At 42.9% G+C, this 23,585-nt stretch overlaps 1 protein-coding gene across 5 annotated transcripts in view; it reads right to left on the bottom strand.

Moving 5' to 3' along the window:
- Positions 1 to 9,291: 9,291 nt before the first annotated feature.
- The window catches only part of OXNAD1 (oxidoreductase NAD binding domain containing 1), a 50,678-nt gene continuing 36,384 nt past the window's right edge, over positions 9,292 to 23,585 (bottom strand). For all 5 annotated transcript variants that reach the window (XM_075586888.1, XM_075586890.1, XM_075586889.1 and 2 more), the window contains 4 exons: positions 20,948 to 21,089; positions 14,706 to 14,948; positions 11,059 to 11,167; positions 9,292 to 9,570 (listed from right to left, as the gene is read on the bottom strand). In XM_075586888.1, coding sequence (XP_075443003.1) covers positions 9,416 to 9,570; positions 11,059 to 11,167; positions 14,706 to 14,948; positions 20,948 to 21,089 — 649 coding nt within the window. In that variant the 3' untranslated portion in view covers positions 9,292 to 9,415. The remainder of the gene's footprint in view (positions 9,571 to 11,058; positions 11,168 to 14,705; positions 14,949 to 20,947; positions 21,090 to 23,585) is intronic.

The following is a 23,585-nucleotide window of genomic DNA, read 5'->3' as shown; positions in this document are numbered from 1 at the left end:
AAGCTGCCCCTCACAGATAACAGCTCAGCCACTCATCTCTTTGCAGCACTCTCTTAGGAAGGTCCCTTGTCCCTAATAGAGCTGCTTTCCACCTTTACTCTCAGAGAGAGATTCCCCAGCTTCTCTGGCTGCTGTAATCTCCTCTCCTGAGCTGCTTTGTCTCTCTCTTGAGCTGCTCTGTCTGTCAGCTCCTCTAACTCTGCCAGCTCCTCTAATACTGCTGCGTCTGCTTACTCACTCACAGCTAGCAGGAGACACTGCAACACTGTTGCAAACCTTCACGTGCCTCTCAGTGAACAGGCAGCACAACAACAGGAACTGACTTCTAACTTTAGGCAGTGCTGTGTCTTATATCACCCCCCAGAGAACAAACCTGCTCTGTACCACTAAGTGGGGCACAATGCATGTTGTCACTTCCTTTGGGGACATATGACACCTCACCAGGGTGTGAGGGCAAACCTCCATGATAACTACTGGCATTCCTGCATACTTACCAGGTTTACTGCCAGCATGAGAAAGAGATATGTACACCAATCTTACACATGGCTACATATATATATATATATAATGTATATAAACACACACACACACACACACACACACAGTACCTTCCAAGACTGTCGCTCACAGCACACACACAAAAAGCGCGCGTCGCAGGCACGCGCGCACGCACACTATATTACGGGCCTAGCACAGCCCCTCTCTATATATTATGCAACGCTACTTCCATCACTTTTCTCCTTCTACTTTCGGATTTGATTTATTCTGTTCCCTTCCCCGTTCACACTTTTTTGCACCCCCTCAACATTTTGAAAATTGATAACGTTATAGATTTAGATTGCAAGCTCCTTACATCCTGTCTCCGTGCGCGTTAAGGTTGTCATATTATTGTGCCACACTGTGCAATATATTTGTGCATTATAAATGAGTGAGAATAATACAAGGACAATTGTAAATACGCCTTTTGGAGGCAGAAGGGGACACAAGCAAAGCCCTCCTGTGAACCAACAAAGAAACATACTTACATTTCGCTTGGTTATCTTCAAAAAGTCATAACGATTGCAGGGAGAACTTTAAAAAGAACACATGGCAAGCGTTATCTCTTTCCTGTCCGGCGGTGCCAAAAATAATATTAATCTAGCAGTTCCACATTGCAAATACGTTTTTCTTTTGTTTTTAGTGTCAAGACATTGCATTGTAATGCGACTATTTTATTCATGATTTCTCTAGCTAGAAAGTAGCTTGTGATGTTCTAAAAATAAATAAATAAACATTTCTCAGTTATCTATTTCTCACATGATACTTGAGGAATCAATTTACTAGCTTTTATTATTCTATTCTTCAACTTACTATGTACCTCCCTGAGGACACAATCATTTTTGTAACATAAATCTGTAGGACTAGTCCAAGGCAGGCACATGAAAAGTTATCATTTAAATCATTACTATAAAATTGGGGGGAAGGGGAGCATTTACACACGTAAATTATAAACGGGAGCTTCTTGTTAGTCTTCAGGATTTCGTGTCCTTCAGCATAAGGATTTCAGTAGTCTGTAGCCCTTATTCTATACGGTGTGAAAGCGACAACCGACGGGCTTTCCGTGCGATAGATAGCACTTTATATAATAGGGGCCGGTGTCACTGACTAGTAGCTTATTCACTAAACACAAAATCCCAGAGCCGACCACATAATTTATATATTTACATACTAGCTGATATACCTGGCGGTGCCCGTGATGTAATTTTCCCACTCCTGCTCGCTCTCTGCTCACCCCCCTTCGCAGCTGCGTTCCCTCCCCGCATTCACATGTCCGATTTGCGCACCCTTTCACAGCTCCGGCCCCCCCCCCCCCCCCTTCACAGCTCCATTTCCCCCCCTACACATCTCCAATCCTCCCCCCCTTCAGAGCTCGGCAGCGGCGGGTCACTGGGGGGGGCGGGCAGGACGGTTGGGATTCCCCCCCCCCCTTCTTAGCTAGGCGGCGCCTCCCTGGGGGCGGGGGGGGGGGTGGGTGGGTTGTAATCCCCCCCCTCTTCAGAGCCCAGCGGTGCTGGCTCACCTTGGGGTAGTGGGTGGGGTGGTGGCTGGGTGGTGTTCGGCAGCTGAGGGGTGGGGAGTGTTCGGCAGGTATGGGGGGGAGGGGGTGTTTGGCAGGTGGGGGGAGGGGTGTTCGGCAGGTAAGGTGGGGTGTTAGGCAGGTGGTGGGAGGGGTGTTCGGCAGGTAAGGTGGGGTGTTAGACAGGTGGTGGGTGGGTGGGTTTTGTTCGGCAGCTGAGTGGTGGGGAGTGTTCGGCAGGTATGGGGGGGAGGGGGTGTTTGGCAGGTGGGGGGAGGGGTGTTCGGCAGGTAAGGTGGGGTGTTAGGCAGGTGGTGGGTGGGTGGGTTTTGTTCGGCAGCTGAGTGGTGGGGAGTGTTCGGCAGGTATGGGGAGAGAGGGTGTTCGGCAGGCGAGGGGGGGTGTTCGGCAGGTATGGGTGGGGGGGTGTTCAGCAGGTGGTGGGGGGGGGGGGTTCAGTGGCTCAAACGCTTTGTTACCTGTGAGAAGAGGCAGCCAAGGACGAGTGAGGAGAGGGTGAAGTGCCCCTGAGACAGTGGAGTAAGGGCCGGTGCGACGGCTGTGGGTGATGACGGGGTTCCCGGCGGGACTGTGGTGGTGCCGGGCGTGGGGCGGTGCCGGGCGGTGGTGGGGTGGTGGCTGGCAGGACGTCCGTGGGTAATGCGGGGACCAGGCGGTACTGTGGGGGGTGGGTAGCTGGCGGGACGGGCGGGCGACGCGGGTGGGCCGGCGGAAGTGCGGGGGTGATGCGGTTGCTGGCGGGACGTGCGGCGGTGATTCAGGTGGGGTCGGGCGGCGGTACTGGGGTGGGTACGATCCTGGGAGGGAGTTGGTGTACGGGCGCGGGAGGTGGTGGGACTGCGGTGGGGATGGGCGTGGGGGAGAGGCGGTAGCTGGCGGGTGTGAGGAGTTTGGCTGAGGCGCGGTGGGGTTAGTTTGGGTGAGGCGGTGGCGGGTGGAGGTGAGGCGGCTTTGGGCTGAGGCAGGTCAGGACGGTATGGCTGCACGGGACACACGGGTGGGGAGCAAGACACACCGGCCAATGAGAGACGTGGGGGGCGGGACACACAGGGGGGCAAGACACACCGGCCAATGAGAGCCGTGGGGGGCGGGACACATGGGGGGGCGGACACACGGGGGGGCGGGACACACCGGCCAATGAGAGCCGTGGGGGGCGGGACACACAGGGGGGCGAGACACACCGGCCAATGAGAGCCGTTTGAGGGCGGGGGAATATATATATATATATGTAGCGGTTTTTCCTCCACCCTCTGGGAGATACCCCGATTACCGGGTGTGTAGTGCTGCTGCATACCTGTTGCTCACAGAAGATCTGAGATCCCGCCGATGTTGTTGGGGAAACAGGACAGGGGGTGATATCTGTATATATATTGTATCAAAAGGAGAGCTACTGAGCATGGCCAAATGTATATAACAAAAGACAAAAATACCCAATGCTACATCCAAGGTGACACAGTTTAATAGAAAAAAAGCAGCACACTGCCAGGGAGCCAGGTGGTTGAAAATAAATGAATTTATTCAACAAATTAACTTTACCCAAGGGGGTTGTGCCAACCTCCTACTCGTTTCGGATTCCTTGTTTAAGGACTTCATGTACGAAACGTGTAGGAGTTTTGCACAACCCCCTTGTTGAATAAATTCATTTATTTTTAACCACCTGGCTCCCTGGCAGTGCGCTGCTTTTTTTCTATTTTCTTCACTAGATTTCTATATCTGCGGCTGGACACGCCAATATGGGCTCGTGGAGGCTCAGGAGTGGGTAAGAAAAAGTTTATTCTACATATGATTGAAGAGTTTGCCTTATAACAGTATTAATTCAGTTTTTCTCCAATGAGTTAACTTCAAGTGGATTCATTTTCATCTTGATGGTTCGCTTCAGGAGATACTTTATTATCCTCTGGTTATTCACTCAATATACAGGACTATACCCACTCCATACTAGAGTCCCACTCCAGAGTCTGAATTATTCTATTATTCATACAGGATTGTATATATTCCGGACGCATTGGAGCACCCGCTTTACTATGTTTAGACATAGTTAAATACTTCAATGTTCGTATTCTCACGAGTAAGGGTCATTTAGTTAAACCCTTTGGCAAAGCGTTACAAGCCTGCAGCCACGTCACGGCATGACCAGTATGCAAGTCCTAACACTACCTGTGAACATTCTCATTTACCTCTGCAGTGCAGGGAGAATGGCCTTAATAGACCTGTGCTGCACTGGAACATGGGAAAACCTGCTACTTAAAAAGTGGGGTGGGGTGAGCTTAAACCCTGGAAGGAGGGGCCACTAACCTCCAAACAACTGATACCAGTTGCAGAGGTAAATGAGAATTTTCACAGGTAGTGTTAGGACCTGCATACTGGTCACCCTGTGAAGTGGCTGCAGGCTTATAACGCTTTGGCCAAAGGGTTTAACTAAATTACATTTACTCATGAGAATACTAACATTGAAGTATTTACTGCTGTGGCCGAGTTTATTCGAGCATTTGCCCGTTCTCGGCCGCAGCAGTTACCTGGCGCGCGCCGGAGGGTGCCGGGCGCGCGCCGAAGCAGCGGAGGAGAGGCCCGCCGATCGCGGCTTCCCCCTCTCCTCTCCGGGTCCGCCGGAACCCCCTGCCGCCGTCCCCCACATCGCGGGACACCAGGGCTCCCTCGGGGAGCCCTGGACGTGCGTGCAGGGGGCGCAGGCACCCGATGACGCGTGACCGCTCATCGGAGACGCGCGACACGCCGAGGGGCTGCCACTTGCAAGCCGGGAAATCTCCCGGCTTGCGGTACTGGCCACACTGCAATAAAGTGTGTCGCCAGTGTAGCTATGTATTTTGTCACATTGGATGTAGCATTGGGTATTTTTGTCTTTTGTTGTATAGCTTATTCACTAAACTGCAATAATGCTGATCGGGACACTAATATTAATAAATAACCCCCTTTGGGTTTTAAATCAGGTAAATTCACAATGCAGAATCAATAACCAGGCTCATAATGGTAGTTCTTTAGGGACTAAATAGCTGTTTTTGAGTGGGTTCTCTCTATACTTCATTGTTTCAGCTCGTCTAGGAAGTTCATGTAAAAATGGACAGGAAGCTAAAATTGACATGCTCATTGTACTCATTTGCATGGCATTGCCCAGAATCCTTGCCTGCAGTTTATCCACAGCTCGACATAGGACAATGGGGTGAATGAAAGCTGTGAAAAGCAGGTTTGGAAAAGCTGTGAAAAAACATTCAATCAAAGCTATTTGTCAGTAGTTTGCCGGGTCAAAAATTAATACTATTTAGTATTGATAAAAACGGAAAAAATATATATTTTTAAAAATAATTTCGTCAGCCATGAATGTCTCGACATTTGTTCATTTGGGAACTTGTGCAAAAGTTTTTCACATCGCGAATGGGTTGTCTTTGCTGTATCTTGTATGACGGAAGGGTTCTTGTTACCCTTTTACCCATCAGTACTCTTCTACATCAGGTTTGAAACCACTACCAGCTTCAAAGGGTAGCATCTGAGTAATGCTCAAAGCTATTCAAGGGAAACCTATACTGTATTTAAAAAAAAAGACATTAAAAAAAAGGCAAGATGTGATACGGTGCGAGGTTAAACAACTGATCGGGAAATGGGCAGGCGAGGTAGGCCAAGTGGTTCTCATCTGCTCTCCATGTCTTGGGTTCTGCGTCTCAATGGTCTCTTTTTCATCATTACTACCAGCTGAACATCATCTTGGGGTAGCTGCAAGTTATATACTCAAAAGGAGAGCATTTGTACTTTATCCCACCTGATTGTTGGCTTTGTTCAAGTTGGTTGATGGAGGTGAAAGAATTGGGGTCAACCATATACAATGCTAAATGGAACAAGAGACTGAATAAACGTGAGACGGGAAGAGAGGTTGGTGCGTAGGGAAATACTGAGGTTTGGCTACATACAACTACATAACATAACAGGAAGTGTGGTACAGTACAGAGTGACAGACAAAAGGGAATAAGAAACAGTCGGCTGCAAATAGAAGTCAATCTTTACACATTGATGTAACAGGCCACATTCCTGGTGTACAAATACAATCAGATGTACTTTAATACCTTATTACCATACATCCTTATTGCATGTTTGGATTAACCATTTCTTTTAACATATAGTGCATTGCATGGGAATTCTTGGTGTTTCTGTGTACTTCTAATCATCCTCAGCTGCTCTATTTTTGCGAATAAAGTAGCCACAATTACACTGGTATCTTCTAACCCAGCGGTGCGCAAACTAGGGGGCGCAAGATTATTTAGGGGGGCGCGGGCTGCGTGCGGGGAAACCTGGGGGCGGGCAGAGCTGTGCACGGGCGGCCAGAAGCTCCGTGCTGAGACTGATTCTCTGCTCAGTCTGTGTCAGAGGGTGCGGGGCTTTCCTTCCCTGCACACAGACATCCCCTCCTTCTCCTATGTTACCCGTCCCAGTTTTCAGCAGCATGGGGGACAGGAGGAGCAGGCTTACAGTGTACTTCCTCCCCCCCCCCCCCAGGTGAAATCTGTGACTTATGATTTTGTGTTCTGTCTGTCTGTGTGGTGTGATTGAGTGTGTGTGATGTGCCTGTGTTGGATGTGATTGAGTGTATGTCTGTGTTTGGTTGTGATTGAGTGGATGTGGGTTGTGACTGTGGGGGAAATCGGTGCTGGTAGAAGTGAGGCTGCTGGGGGAAGTGCAAAGGGAATGCTGGGGTAAGTACGGTAGCTGGCGGCACCTGACTCCACCTCTTCCCCCCTCCTCCCGATCGGGCGCGCGGCGGCCATTTAATGTTTTTTTAGCGTGACCCCGGTTATAGCGCGGTCGGATCGGGTGGCCCCGAGGACCGCGCTATAACGGGGCTGAGCTGTATTTGTATTTACATTGTATACCGTTTAAATTTTTTTCATGTGATTGATTACATCAGGCAGGGGGGGGGGGGCGAGAAATTTCATGGATGAAAAGGGGGGCTCGGCCTAAAAAGTTTGCTCACACCTGTTCTAACCTATAGTATGCCGTAGACGCAGGGCTACGTACGCGGTATGGATTAACATGGATCCTTATAAGCTTATGCCTGCCATATATAACCCCCCTTTGGGATCATTAGGGGTTAACTGTGTGAGCTCATACAGAGGAATGATCCTTGTTTATCACATGGTGTTGGGGTGACTTAGCAGAAGGTACGCCCCATCCCCTTTGTGCCTGGACACAGTGATGTCATGCTAAACTATAAATAGAGGGAGAAGCTTCTGGAAGAGAAGATCCTTGGGGGAACAGAAGTGGGATCTCATTGTGTATAGTTATGTAAACCACTATGTATAGGATAGGTTCCTCATCCTCTATTATTTTCAGTTGGGGAACGTACCCCGTGTACTTAAGTGTCCCACCAAGATAGTCTGGCATTACTCCCAAGATACCATGAGAGACACGCTATGCCAAGAGGGAGCATCACAAGCCACAGTCCCAAGGTATAGTGGGATCCACCCCACAGGCGTCCCTTACTGGCTCTCACCGAGAAGGCCACACAGAGACACACTGCCCTGAGAGGGTCCATCCCAGAGTGAGTACATCTATAATATATATTATCTCTAACTGTGCATGCTATGTCTTGTATATAATGTATACCATGATCACTTATGTAACTGTATTTGTAACCATGTATTATTTGCCTTAACTCTATGCCCAGGACATACTTGAAAATGAGAGGTAACTCTCAATGTATTACTTTCTGGTAAAATATTTTACAAATAAATCAACTAGTACTTGGCATGCTAGGTGCGCTATGGATATGGAGCAGTACTAGGGCTATAGAGCAGAGGGATTATAAAACCAGGCCACTCCATACAAACCCTCAGTACCTTCCCAGTGGGCTGAGATTGGAGCACTTATGGAAGCCATGTAAACAGCATAAGCCAAGAGACATGTTTCTGGACATACAAGAGGATTTCTGTATATCATATGTGAGACTGCTGTTTTGAATGAATAAAGTTCCTGGCACCCCTAATTGTATACGCCCAGCCTGCATGAGGCCTACATCCTGACTAAATTAATGCATCCTGATCAGCACTAACACCGACATCAATGTAAACTCCCGAGGAGCCGGGCATGGAGGGTTATATGCATATAGGTTTGTGAACCTGTCAGATGTGAATGAGCTCATAAGTGGTATTTTATTTGCTGTACACTGTACTGATCAGACCTAAAAAGGTCAAGACAGCTGTCTGTGAGTACGTTTACTGGCCATGCACTTCTTTAACCCAGGCTGTGCTGGAAAAGCTGTGTAATGCGGCAGTCATATAGGCTTATAGGGGGACCATGTTAAAAGGGATAAGCAAAAAGTGACACAGCGAGTGCTCATTTGCATGTTATTTCCCAGAATCCCTGGTTGCAGTGGAAGCATTGTATGACAAGAGATAATAGGGAAAGGCAAGTTTGTGGACCTGAGACGTGAATATGCTCACAAGTGGTATTCTTATCTGCTGAACCATATTTTAGAGGGAATTCATATTTTTGCTTAAAAACTGGAAAGGGACGAAAGCTTTTATAAAATAAATGCATGTTCTTTATATAGAAAGGGGAACTATAAACGTGTCAGTAAATAAATAAAAAAGTGATGGTACTCTGAGATTGTATATAACATTTTTAACTCCTATTACCATCAAACTGGAAGTGCACCAATATAATCCTGTCAGCCCACGTTATATGATGTGTTTGCAGTATATGCCCGGCCAAATATTTACAGATTAAACACTGCAATGTAAACTTACAGAATCAAGACCACCTTTTCTTCAATAATTCATTTTGGATGAATATGTGGTTGTATAAACCTACAAACTTGCATCAGAACATATGATTACTTGAATCCACTAAGGGAACCTGAAAGCAATGTGTTCTATTATAAAGGTATATCAATAAGACATCACTGCAAACAGTTACCATTTGTATATTTAAATAAAAGAAAAAAATTTATTGCAGGTATTTAACAGAAAATATTCCATACTTTTCAGTTTCTTTCTTTTTTAAAAAAAAACTTTTGTTAAACAAAAGCAGAGCACAGTTTAAACTTGCAGTGATTAAAAGGTGTGTTGTGATAAAAGACACTCCCAGGTTTCATTGTATCCCTGGAGTTCCGGCCATGTTCTGACCACCAGCTGGTCTTCCAAAATCCATATTTTCTGCTTTCCGCTTCATTTTAGTCATCTTCCCTCCCCCCCTCCCCACTCCTCCCCCCCCCTCCCCCCTTCACATGATATTTACATGCGTCAGGAAGACAAAGCGTATTACTTAAAAAACAGGAACTGATGAGGATTGTGGTTGTCTGTGGCTTCTTTACTTGTCGCTGCGGAGTAGGTGCTACCACCACTTTTCAAAGTAAATCTGCTCTCTTGGCACATGGAGACCTTCAAGTTGTTGGCAGATGGACTCTATCATGGGAGGAGGACCACATATGTAACACAGGTGGTCCTGGGACACATATTTTGCTAGATCCTTTTCAGAGATTCTTCCCTCTAAGAAAAGGTAAAAAAAAAATAATACAAACCAACAATAAAATGACAGTTTAAAGATAATCATCAATAACACCTAATAAAATGTGAATCGCTTTTTCAAGAACTTTATTATATTTCCTCACCAGTATTTGCAAATTCTGCAGGACTCCCTGCCAAAAATCTGCCAGTCTTTTTTATATGTTGTTGGGGATGGGGGAAAAATGGCTACTATGTTCTCTAACACTTCATATATTTTGTTGCCTAATGATTAAATGTGTATTACATAGTCATTTCTAAAATCATATTTATTTTAAATAAAAAAAGTCAGAATATTTTCAAGTCACTTTTTGGGGTGTTTTTTTCTCAATAACCTTTTCAAGTGGGAGCAGTAAATTAATCTGCAGAAAATAAAAAATGTGTAACCCTGACAATGTTTTATTAGTTATTAAAGCTAACATTTTGTATTTTGTTCGGCACAGTGAAATACATTGAGACAGTTAACACGTCTAAGGCCCTTTGGATTCTCACTGCTTATTAAAACGGCCCACTGCTAGCTTTCAAAGCATGTCGGGTACAAATGCCAATTCTGAGTGGTTGCTAAAATATTTCTGTTCCAGAAATTATACTGCCATTCTTTTTAATAGGGCACAGAACAACAATCTGACCCAATTATTGCTCTAAAGAGGTTTCAAATTAATGTGCTTTTCAGAAAATAAATCTTACTGGGGAACCTCACTTGTAGAGTCTATTAAACCTAAGTAGAAAGTTTTATATAACATTATACAGGCAGCAGTCAGTAAAAGTCTGCCATATGTTTTATAAAATGCTGGTCTACTTGGAAGAATGGCCAAGCAAAGAGGTGTGAAATTCCTGCACTTTATGCACTCAAGGACACCATCTTTTGCCTGCGAGCACACAGAAGTAGTGCTAAGCAGGACCTTTACACTTGGTTACTTAGGATTCTCCATTGTAGTGCAATGGGGAAATTAAACGTTGTCTGTAGGATCAGCCGGCTGATCATAAGGCAGGAGTTTAAGAGGAGGTGTTGTGGGGGTTGTTTTTAAGGAGACATTTTCAAAAGCTCACTCCTAAGTGCCCTATAAAACGGAGAGGCTATATGATCACACATGGTAATAGGATTTACCGACATCCTAAAATTTAGCTTGTAAGATTCATGTATCCCTATCCTTAGCAATTAAACACATCATAAATCGTTGCTTAGGTCAGGTCTCATGAAAACAAATGAAATGATTTGTGGTTTTGTGTATGACTCCCGTTGTATTTAATCAACTATGTACAGTATCATGGTTTAGTAACACATAATCTCTACTGATATTTCATCCATTCCCGACATCAAAAATAAACCATACACAGTATAAATAATAGTTCAGCTAATTGAGTGGAATTCTCCTCATTCCATAAGCGGAGTGACCTTTGCATTCCTGAACACTGTGTCCCCATAACTCATGATGAATACTTAAACGTCTCCTAGAATGAGGACCGACTCACCAGTGATAAATGGCTGAAGCTCAAAGCAAATTGATGAACTCTGTTGCGTGACATGAAAACTGCAAGAGATCTTTCCAGGAAAGCTGTTTACCAAATTGAGAATGTTTTTCTGGAATAATAAACAGATCACTATTAACCATTCAACTGGGCAGGAACAAAGAATGTGAGAGCACACATACATCTCTCCCTGCTGATAAATAGATCTGTACCGTAATCACCCTCACTCTATCACCAGGAGGCCCTTTGTTCACAAGATATTCAGAAGATTACGAACGCGACATGGTCACCAGCGAATCCCTGAATGAGTGGAATAGTTCTATGATGCTAAGCTCTCCTCCCAAGCAGTACCTACTGCAGGCAGCATCCACTCTTTCAGCCAGGACTTTGCGGGTGAATTACAGGCGACTAAAGTAGGTTCTACTCCAACGTACACCCTGGTTTACATAAAATGGTTTGTGGGGAGGACCGCTGCTTTAATGAGGAAACCATAGTCCTGTTTAAAGATGATATTACGGCTGATTACGGTACAGATGTGATTAAAGGCTATGTGATTGCTAGACACAGAAATAATTGTTTGCTATATTGGTTCCTTATTTTATGTGAAAGAGGGAAAAATCGATATGATAACTGCCAATGGACCAACAATGGTTTATAGTGTAATAATAACAACTTTATTTCATAGCGCTTTCTCTCAATGGGACTCAAAGCGCTTCACAATTACAATATAATGCGCGGCATGCAGAACTGTACATAGGATTGTTACAAACACAGTCCCTGCCCAGATAAGCTTACAAATCTGTGTGTTTGGTGCCTGAGGCACAGGGAGATGAAGGGACTTGTCCAAAGTCCCCATTCTTATGAGTGAGTCTCTTTACTCACTGAGCCACTCCTTCACGTACAAGCTTTTGGACCTCCAGGGTTCCTTCTTCAGGTATGACCCATGTACATCAAGACATAGATTTGACACATTTTGTATCATGAGGATTTACAGTGGGAGTTGGGAGAGAATATGCAATTGAGGTATGCAAATACAACTGTATGCTCATCTGCATGGCTTAGGCAGGTCTGCAACCCCACCTTTCAACCATTATCACCCAGCATACAGCACTTCCACTGCAGCAAGGGATTCTGGGAAATGACATGCAAATGAGCACACAGTGCCACTTTTTGCCTCAAAAACCATTTTTAACATGGTCCCCACACCAATTGAGGTACAAAGATGCAGCACGGCTTAGGTCATAGCTCACTGACTTCAGCTGACCTCTCCTGAACCCTGGGAGCTGCTTCACAGCCGAGGAGAACACCATCCTATGACAAGAAGGACACGAAGAACAGATCCCAAGAAAAAAAATCCTGGATTTCAGGCACAAATCAAATATTTCAGTTGTCCAACGGGAATTTGGGATATTGTAGAAAATATTAGTACAACGGACCTGTACTAAAAAAAGGCACAACAATGTAAATATAAGTTTTTACTTCACCCTCCTGGCCAATTGTGTCAGCTGAGTACACAAAGTATATAAAGGGCGTACATTTAAGCTCGTTGCACTTAATTTACTTTTGTGAGCGCGATTTGTGAAAGTGCAGATTTGCATTTTAGAAGCATTAAAGCTGTTGATTTCCTCCGCCGTGCAGCTGTGAAGGTGGAAGAAGCAGCCCATTTCCTCGCAAATTAAATGTAGTCATCAAATGTGCTGCGGAAAGTAGTTTGCATGCTTTTGTTCAGACCATTTATCCCAGGCATAGCCGCTCCCTATCCCACTGGGCACTGCTTACACTTACAATGAAACGAGCAGTCAGATTGAGCTGTTGCCTATAATACATAGCAGCAGGTCACTTAAAGAAAAAAAAATATATATATATATATTTAATTGCAGTCTCTAAATAAAGAAATAAATCATGGTGCCGTGGATTAGAAATTGCATTTAATAGAATTTCAGATTCTCTTCAGGATATTATGGTATCGATTTTATATTTTGACTCGCATGGGAAATGTCAATACAGGATGTCACGACGGTGATGAGAAAGGCTGGATGACTTATTTAAAGGCTTTCCTTAGAGGTGCTTCATGCTCTGAAACATGCTGGATGCTGAACATGGTACATATAATATACCCCCCTCCCCGTATTCAATGTGGTGAGAGGAATGATAGTACTCACAATGCAGTAGCTCTCACACAAGTAGACATGTAAATAAAAATGTAAAAAATACCACTTGTGAGCATACCGGCAAGTATCAGACAGGCCTGCAACCCTGCCCTTTCCCATTATTCCTTGCATACAGTGATTCTACTGCAGCCAGGGATTCTGGGAAATTACATGCAAACAAGCACCCAGTGTCACCTTATACATGTATGCAAATATTACAGTATGTAGCAGTACTGTGCTCTTCTGCTGGTTAAAAATGGCAAACGTCAAAGCATTGAAGCAATTTAGAGTTTAAACATTTTCTTTTCAAAAGAAGACATTAAATGTGGGGGAGTGATCTAAAATGTTAGGCACCATCGTGTTAATGCAGGAAGGTTCTAATTGTTGTGATGAAATGGCAGAAAGGTAAGGAACATCATTATTTTAATTTCAAACATTTAGCTCTGAGAGAAAAGAATACAGACACACTGCCTCCCCATAGCTATGCACATGCAAAATGTATGAGTGTCGCATATTTCATCTTGAACATCCGTTTAATAGTATTTTCTATAGAATATATCTTTCACGTATCAATGCAACCACGTGTGGTGAAAAAAAGACAGCCACGCTAAACCCCCCGTCGATCCAATACATTATAAAACGCAAGGATGAAGGCTTTCATATACAGCTAGGTAGACCTGTCAGGCAGCAAATGTAGAAACGCTGGAGCAACTAATAAAAATGTTGAACAAGGCCACAAGAAGAAACAATTAAAAAGAGATTCTGTGACTAACTTTCTCTGAAATGAGAGGTTTTAAAGTGCTAGCAATTTCATAGACTTGTCCATCCAGGACATGTTTTACATAACCCTAATTTTCAGAAAAAATGCACTACAGGCCTCTTTGATGCTGAATATATTATTTTGAAGGCTAAACTGGCAGGCTCCCATGCAGCTAAGGTACACTTGAGAGAAGGAGAGAGCATACAGCATTTTGTTTAGCATTTTACATGCGTTTGATAGCAGTTCACAAGCAAGGCGTGAAACCATAATTCAAAATAGCAAAAACACAAATCAATGCAACATATGATGCCCACTGCTTGTCTGCTGCTAGTTTTCAAAGAAGAAAACATGAAGATTTTGTGAGAAGGGCACTTATAAAGAACTACTTAAAATGTTCACAATGGTTGTCAGTATTTCCTCAAGACAGAAAACGACTGTATGTGTTGACAATGAAGTATGTGATATAGTATGGATAAAAAGAAATGGACAGTAATTTGCAAAGAGTAATAAATATTGAAATAAATAAAAAAAAATGCCACACAAACACACTTCCTATGATCAAGTCATAATAAACATATGTATAATAGCCTTAGAAAAGGCGTCGTCTATGCTTTGAGGTCTAAATTATAACATCTGGTTGATATTACAGTGAAATATGTGACTAGGGGACTACAGCATTAAGTGACCACATCATACACTAAGATGGTTAGCAACAACACAAATAAAATGTTTGCAATTACCTTGAATAGCAACTCACTGGTGTTTTTTGCACAGTAATAGAGTTTAACGCTCCCCATTCGGAAGCCTCTATCCATAAGCTCCTGACTCTTGTGAAGGTCGGCAACATGCAAGAGTATCGAAAACAAAGGATTGATTCCTACTCCACCAGCTATTAGGACGAGGTCCACTGGTGAGTCAGAAGGTTGCGGATCAAAGAAGAACTCCCCTCCCACTCGCAGAGCTACTTCAGAGCCAAGAGAACACTGTGCAACAGAAGAAGAAAACGAACATCAAGACATGTATCTACTTTTACTGATGAGAACAGTTGATGTTAAATATATACAGCATATAAATCAGCCACAATCTTTGCTGTGAGAACGTTACAGAAATGTTGCAGGGATAACAATGTGTACAGAGCGCAGTACAGGCAGTCCTCGTTTTACAACGGATGGCTTATCCAAAGCTATGCAATGCATAGAGTGGTGGCCGTCTTTAGCCTCGTGCGGCCGCTTCAGCGCAACTTTTACAACCGCGGGCAGATGCAGTGTTTGATGCGGCATGTTCCGGTATTTAAAGCAGCGGCCGCGTGCATTGTATTAGCGCTGTCTCGGCATGAATGTGGCATGAACGCAATGAAGTGCGTGGCATTCAAAAAAAATACCCAAACAAAATCGGAGATGTTGGAGAATAAAAGGGGCCGTGATAGTACCTATGTTCATTTTTACAACGCCAAAATGGCTTATCCAACGCTCTTACGACGCTTTGCAAAGTTGTTTATGTGTATATAAAATATATATATATATAATACAGTATATGCACTATATAATTTATGTGTGTGCTGCGTATCTTATTGTCTGCGTAAAATATTTTGTGTATTTTACCATTAAAAATGCCTTCAGAAACGGAACCTTTCATTTAAACAGTGTTCCTATGGGAAAACATATTTCGCTTTACAACGTTTCGCTATCCAACGCCATTTTGAGTAACGCATTGTGGCGGATAACCGAGGACTGCCTGTACATAGAATGCTTCAGGCATAAGGAGTCCCTGCCCTGCAGAGCTTACCATCATTTTAGAGCTGGAGGTAAAGGGAGGTTGATTGACTTGCACAAGGTCATCAGGTCGAACCTGATTCACCCGCTTCAAAGTCAGTGACATTACCACGAAGTTAGTCCTCCAGCCTTACTTATATTTAACCCTTTGGGTACCCAAGATATAGCCACAACGACATGGGATCTGGCCCCCTTAGGGGCCCAATGAAGTAGTGGTTACGTCATGCCCGCTGAGCGATTGCTTTCCAGGGGAGATGGCGTCCTGCGCTCCAGACGCGATCTGTAGTACAGGCACACGGAGGAGGTGTTCTCTTTTTCTGTTGCCGGGTTAAGGGATACCACAGTTACGCGGTCGCTTGTTGCCGGAGTGGCCGTGGCACACTGCTGCAATTAAAAGGCGAGTACAACTGCACCCACCCTACAATGCTTCTACTACTAGTACATAGGATCCATAACATTATTTGGGCTCTTTACAAATACGACTGATTAGCCCGATTAGTCCTATTGCTACCAGAGAGGCCTGCAAAGTATTCTCCTGTGAGATAAGATGGGTAAAAATACCTTGAAGATTCTGCTAATCATTAAAGGTTCATTCTTAATATAAAAAGTGCAGCCCTTTCAATGTTACCGGACCCCGTTTTAAGTAGCGCTCTCAAATAGTGTTACGTTTCTCTACAATAAAAAAAAGTAATAAAATAGTCTCATAATATATTACATATTATATACACGATGACTGATTGGATTTATAAATCGGTTGTTATACCTTTTTATAAACTCATTTTATGTAGATTGTGTGGAAGCGCCGTTCGATACCACTGCTGGCGAGACCCTTTATTGGACCAACAGCATTTTTAATAGATGAAGTTCTAGTGTGCAGAGCTTTCCAAACCTCGCAGGTTTCTTCGTGTGTACCAATAGGGATACTAGAACTGTGAACTATGCTGTGGGTGGGGAAAAAACTGTAACTAATAAAAGCAGCATGAGCAAAGAAAAAGAAAAAAGTCAACTAAGTTGGAACACTGTCTCGAAAACAATTTCCTGTTCCATTTGTCAATATTCAGAAACCTCTCCCTAAATACACTGTGTCCTGGAAAAGAATGACAGAAGCAGCACAGAAACCAAGTTGGAGGAAGTAAACCCAACAACAGGAAGGATTGGGATTTTTTTTGTCTGAGACAGGATATGGCCAGTCACTATAGGAAGGCCAGAGGTCACCAACAATGCGTTTTTATTAAAACTACTTAACCAGGCTGTGGATATATCATTAACCCCCTTTTTTTGCCGTGGGATGTCAACACGATGCGTTGTTCTATGCTGCGCTCTGCAGGAACCTCATGTAATAAAGAGAATGCACTGCAGGGCTCTCTGGCCGTAAAGGGTTAAAAACAACATGTTCTCCCGCTCTCGTTTAAACATGTAACAAGTGATGCGTTGAAGCTCTGTCCAGCTACTATTTTCTGGAGCAGGTCGGGAGTTGTGTTACCACTTGGGTGTGTTAAAATATATGTATTTAAAGAGCAGGCATTTCAGGAGGAAATGTAGTCCCATTCCCCAGCACCCACACCATCTGCCTCCTTATACAGTAGCTTGTTTTACCTGCTCATGGTTCCCTGTGGGTTTAACATGTCTTATTCTGTAGCAGGCTGCAATAGTACCCAATAAAGTATGTAGGAAACATAATAAAGAAATAAAAACATTGGAAGTTTCTTTATCAATTTGATATTTGCTACCAAGGCTTGGCTGTCATCTTCCATGTAGTACTAATGCAGGCACGCTAAAATCGTATACACGGCCCTCAGTAGCGGCTACATCATGCATTTTATTAGACGGGCTCTAAATTAAAAAATATAAATACTCCCTCATACTTCTGAACAGTAACCCGAAAATCTAAATAAGAAACGTCTTTAAAAAGATTTTGTTTTCCGAAATATTTCCTTAAATTTAGAAGAGACCGCCGGGTTCGTTCCATAAATTAGAACTGATTTTAACTTGTATAGTATTAAACATACATTGGATAGGTACATGTTAACCAGCTACTAGCAAGCACAATCTGGTGCCTTTTTCTTAATATCAGCCTTTTTATAGGCAGCCTCTTGGGAAAAATAACTAATCAAGATTAAAACAGTAATGAGATTACTTGCATCTAGGTCAAAAAATGGCCAAATAAGACATCTGGTTGATTTCCCTATAATTTGGCACACCATACACAGTACTTATAACTGTGATCACACTAAGCAGAGTGTTTCTGGTTATGACAACTACATGCAAAAGCCACAAACTATACCAACATCCACCCCAACGCTGCAGTTCTGCAATTCCTTACAACAATCTGTTATTTCTTCTTCCGTAACCCATTTAAAAAGCTTTTATTCACGTGGGTAAAGTGGAAGAGGTACAGAGGTGACTACAAATCTCTGATGTATTGCAGATAGGACGAACATCAATTAACATTTAGTTTTTTTGTTTGTTTTTGTCTAAAGTTGATGTATTTTGAATATATTATTTACTGGTTTAGTGTACCCTTATATGTAAAATAGTGTAATCACTGTAAGCTGGTATTTTTGTTGTCTTGGTGAAATGTACTACGTTTTGCCGTTATGGAAAACGTAACACATTTTTCAACAACAATAATAATAAAAAGTATTGTTCAGCTAGAAACGTACAAATATTCGCCATAAAAATGTGGCGATATGCTAAGGCAGCAATGGACAACTCCAGTTCTTAAGGGCCACCAAACAGGTCAGGTTTTAAGGATATCCCTTCAGCACAGGTGGCTCAATCATTCTTACTGAGCCACCTGTGCTGAAGCAGGGATATCCTTAAAACCTGATCTGTTGGTGTCATTAGAGGACTGGTGTTGAGCTCCCCGGCTCTAGCTAAACACAGTTATTCATGCTATTTTCTTCCCGTTATTCTGAAGTTCACACGCTGATGGACACTAGGAATCAAAGTGAATCAGGACATTAAACTATACATACTTCAGCTAATAATATGTTATCCCAATTTGCAGATGAGTTAATGAACAAACCAGAAAATGAGATCGTTGTATATATTTATCTTTTAATGCAATAACGCCTTTATCGCAGTTTGAACTTCTGACTCAGTCATACTTTTGCACTTTTTTGAAACACAGTAACACATAACAATTTTTGTTTAGAAATCATTATTAGCTAGCAGGCGTCGAACACATTTCCGGGTCCCAGCTAAACATTTTGTAATGTTCTGTATAGCAAAGAAAACAGCAACATAGACCGGAGGCGGCCAACTCCAGTTCTCAAGGGCCACCAACAGGTCAGGTTTTAAGGATAGCCCTGCTTCAGCACCGGTGGCTCAATCAGTGGCTCAGTCATCCGGAAGCAGGGATATCCAGAAAACTTGACCTGTTGGTGGCCCTTGCGGACTGGAGTTGGCCACTGCTGTGCTAAAATAAACCCCTAAACTAGGATCTCTAGCAGGTTCCATGAACTGAATGACTGCTGTGTGTCTCTCCCACTTTCAGGGAGCTAAGAATGTGTTTTACAGCCTGCTTAATTAGCATGACCTGGGGGTGGAAGACCATAGCGTTTTGATGGAACAAAACAAAAACAGCAAGGGGTTAATAGATAAACATCTGCCCTTTATGGCTTGGCAATATATTTTGGCCCAACCAGCACAAAGGAGGTTACAATAATGTTGGTCTGTCAACTTGGTCAGAGTAGGCTTGGTTTAAAGAACTTGCCCTTTAAACTTTGCTAATAGTCTTTGAGAGATCCTCACAGCTTGGTGCTAAGAAGTGTTAGCCGGTGTTGTTTGTTGTGATTAAAAGTATTGTCCATACGAATGTGGGGCCCTTGGAGACTTACACACATTGCTTCCTGTCCTATTTCCCTTTCCCATAATGTCAGGCCACCAGACTGATGAAGGGATGTTAGATTCACGAACAATGAACATCATCTCCACACCCAGATTTCACAAGGCTGAGATTATAGCAGGCTCGCGACGAAACGCAAGGCGTCACGCGCGCTTGTCTCCCGAGTGATGTGTGCTCTGAGGATGCAGGCGTGGGGGATGCGTCACCAGGCTGGTTCGCCCTCATTGGCTGAACTGCACACGTGACGCGGCCATCGCTCGAAAATACCAAATTATTGATCTTTTGAAAAATCTGCCGAGCGGTCGCTCTTCATCGTGCCCGCGCGCTCCGTGGCCGGCCTGATAGAGCTTCTGCACTTTGTTCGCGCAGTGCGTGAAATCGCACGCACTGTCGCGGTCGCTATAATCGCGGCCTAACATTAGCATTGCTGCATGTGACGGAGTCCAAATTATTGTAAGGGGGATGCAAAAGTGCAACAAACAACTAAGCAAACAACTACCAATCAAAACTAGTGACAATCAGTGAGCCGACTCTCTCAGCCAGTAAAAAGATTCTGATTAAAATATCACTATAATAACACTTGAGCTCTCCATAGCACTGAGGCCAATCCATTAATTAGTACTATAGCATGGCTGAAAGAGAGGATCTGGACAGTATTACTCTTATTTTAATTACTAAAAAGTCATGCATATTGTTTTGGCCAATAAAAATGATGTTGCAAACTTACACACTGCTCTAGTCATTGCTTTTGCTATGAGATTCACTTTGGTAATATGCATATAGTACAGGTAAATTTGTGGGAGATACAATCAGGTTTGCCACGTTCTACTGAAGGATAACCTGGACATAACTGTAAAAAATGTTCTCTCTTGCCGACAACGTGCGGCGTCTCCCCCTGCAACTCCCGTCAACATGGCTGCGCGTTGCCATAACGGGATGCTACGTGACGTCACGACGTTAGGCGGCGGCAAGTTGCCATGACAACGGAACGCCTTATGGCGCTGAGGCGTCATGACGCCACGTTGTCATTGCAACGTGACGCAGCGTAACGTCACACAGCGCCCCGTTGTCACGGGCGTCACGCAGCGGTCCGTTGCCATGGCAACGTAGCGCCATTTGACGCCGCTCAACTCGGGAGTTGCAGGGGGAGATGCCGGAAGACGCCGCCGCCACACGGAGATTAACAAGGTAAACCCGAAGCCCGGGGATATGTGGCCACAACCCGTAGTCTACAGGTCAAACCTGGAGTGGTGGCAACCCTGGATACAATACAAGATGTGAGGACATGGACACTCAAGCAGATATTTAGCATGTGCAAGCGTGTCCATGTGAAGGGGAATGTACAGTATATCATTATTACCTGCGTGTGAATCCAATGAGCAGGAGGATGCAAGTTATATTTTACTGCTAATTCCAATACCCCCTCTCTTTCCAGAAGTCCAGGACTTGAGCAGATTGAAAACCCCCCCACTTTAGGAACTCCAGGTATGAAAAAGTCTACCCTAAAAACAGAAAAGGAAAACATCTCAGTTACAAAACGATGCAGAAATATATGCCTCCAAGTCCATGTTTTTTGTGATCTTGCCAAAACTATTAATGCCAACGTGTTTCCAGGAATATTGGCCTTGTTTTGTATCGTGTATGTATATGCAAATTCCAATTCTAAACGTTTCTTCCCAAATTTTAAGGTTTCGTGTTAGGGAATTTTTTGCCCACTTTTATAATGATGGTTTTGCATAGGTGAAACAAAGATTGAGCTGCTATAGTGAAAATGTAGGCTGCAGTAAGAATTTAATTTTGTTAAATACATGGATTTTTTTAAATAATGTGTAATCTATGTTCTCTATATATATATATATACAGTGGTTGACAAATCACCAAAAAATCTACTCGCCACACAAAAAAATCTACTCGCCACCTAGTACCAAACGTGTGCTGCTTGGGCCAATATTTACTCACCCGGGGGGTTAAATCCACTCGCCCGGGGCGAGCAAATGTATAGGTTTGTCGAACACTGTATATATATATATACCACGACTATTAAGGTTATGGTGGGTAAAAAAAGTGACTAAAACCCTCCACAGTAAAGCATAAAGCAACTGTAAATATTCCTGTATATTCATTTGCAGACCTGTCTAAGACATGCAAATGAATATACAGGAATATTTACAGTTGCTTTATATATATATATATATATATATATATATATATATATATATATATATATATACTGTATATATATATATATACACACTGTATATATACACACACATACACACTAACAAACTGACCGCTTTACCCCGACACACTGGAGTCCTTCAATGTTTTTTTTTTGTTTTTTTTTAAAGGAAAAAAAAAATGAAATTAAATATTTTTGGGGCTCTGTCATATTTCTAATATTCTCAAAATGTCCTGTAATGCAATAGGATCTATGCATTATTATTGGCATCACTGCAGAAATTCCCCTTCCTTAAAGCAGCAGTGCACGCTGATAGTCATTTGGCATTTTATTTGAATTATTCTTCCTGCCTTATCTAAAGCTGTTTTTATTTTTACAACCTATATTGTAAATAAAAGCGTTTAAATTATTAAGTGTCCAGGAGGGGGGGGGGGGGGTAAAATGGCACTCCTCCCAGAGCCCAGTTCAGTCTCAAGGTTACCACAGTAACCTCAGAAGTTATAAATCATGCAAATTATTCATTTTTTCCCTCAGAACTTTTTATTTTTGCATATATTTCCAGACACAGACACACACACAGACACAGACAGACACACGCACAGACACACAGAGACACACGCACAGACACACCACAGACACACACACACACTTGTATGGACAACCTTATACAAAATCTCTTCTCTGTTATTATTTATTTGTTATTCATAACATACCTAACATAACACAACACTCAACGGCACTTTATTTCTTTATTTTTCTCCCCTTTGAGTCATAATTTACTCTTACTTCTGAATGACCCAATCTGTGCCTTCAACATTGCTTAATATTTTTTCTTTTTGGCAAAAAAAAAATCTAAGTACAGTTCCCATTTCTTGAAAATGTCCCCCCCGAGCCTCCCTCCAAATCTCAATCTCAACCTTTTTGTCATATTGTATTAACATCAGCGATTCTCTTTGGATATCTGAAATCTGGGGTGTTGCCGATTTTATCCAATCTCTTAAAATACATTTTTTTGGCCGATCATAGTTATGACAATTGCCAATTGTGGAATCTCCCCCCCCCCCCACTGTGGGGTTTCAGAGATGTAAATAGCCTGTATATCTTGGATCTCCATTTACCTCTTTTCAAATAAAACTCTAAGCCAACGCTGCGTCTCTACACATTAGATTTTTTTTTAAACCCTTCAGAAGAGCACCTTGTCCGGCATGCAAAACATATGCTGGGTCACTAGGATAAAACAATTCCCTTTCTAGTGTCTTATTTGTAAAACTAGATTTGTGTAGTATGCACTGCTCTGCATAATGGAATAAGGCCATTTGGTTAAATAACGTAATATTTGGCAATGAAACTCCTCCATATTATTTAGACAAATAAAGTTTATCTAAGTGAATACGATGTTTTTTTTATAATTCCATATGAATTGTGTGAAATATTTGTTCTAAGACTTAATGTCTGTGTTTGCAATCATTAGAGGGAGCATTTGCATGGCATACAGTAGTTTGGGGGAACTGATTGCCTTTTTAGGAAGGTGTGCAGTGATCAAGTAAATGCCCAATCCCCGATATAACGCCAAAATGTTTTCAAATCTTTGCTATTATAGGGGGATAATTCAATTGGTAAATCTCTTCCATTGATGAGAAATGTAAATCTAATTACTTTATACTACTCTTGCTTGCTATTTTAAATGAATATGAAGGTAGATCTTGTTATAATTGCCTTTGAAAATTATTTAGTTGCAGAATTTAAGATTTATCAAAATTAAGTTTATACCCTGAGAACGTACTGTATATTTTATAATGTTACACATTTCTAATAAACT

The sequence above is a fragment of the Ascaphus truei genome, chromosome 2, assembly GCF_040206685.1.
Source record: "Ascaphus truei isolate aAscTru1 chromosome 2, aAscTru1.hap1, whole genome shotgun sequence".
NCBI classification, from domain to species: domain Eukaryota; kingdom Metazoa; phylum Chordata; class Amphibia; order Anura; family Ascaphidae; genus Ascaphus; species Ascaphus truei.
This window is presented reverse-complemented; position numbering and strand designations above follow the sequence as displayed.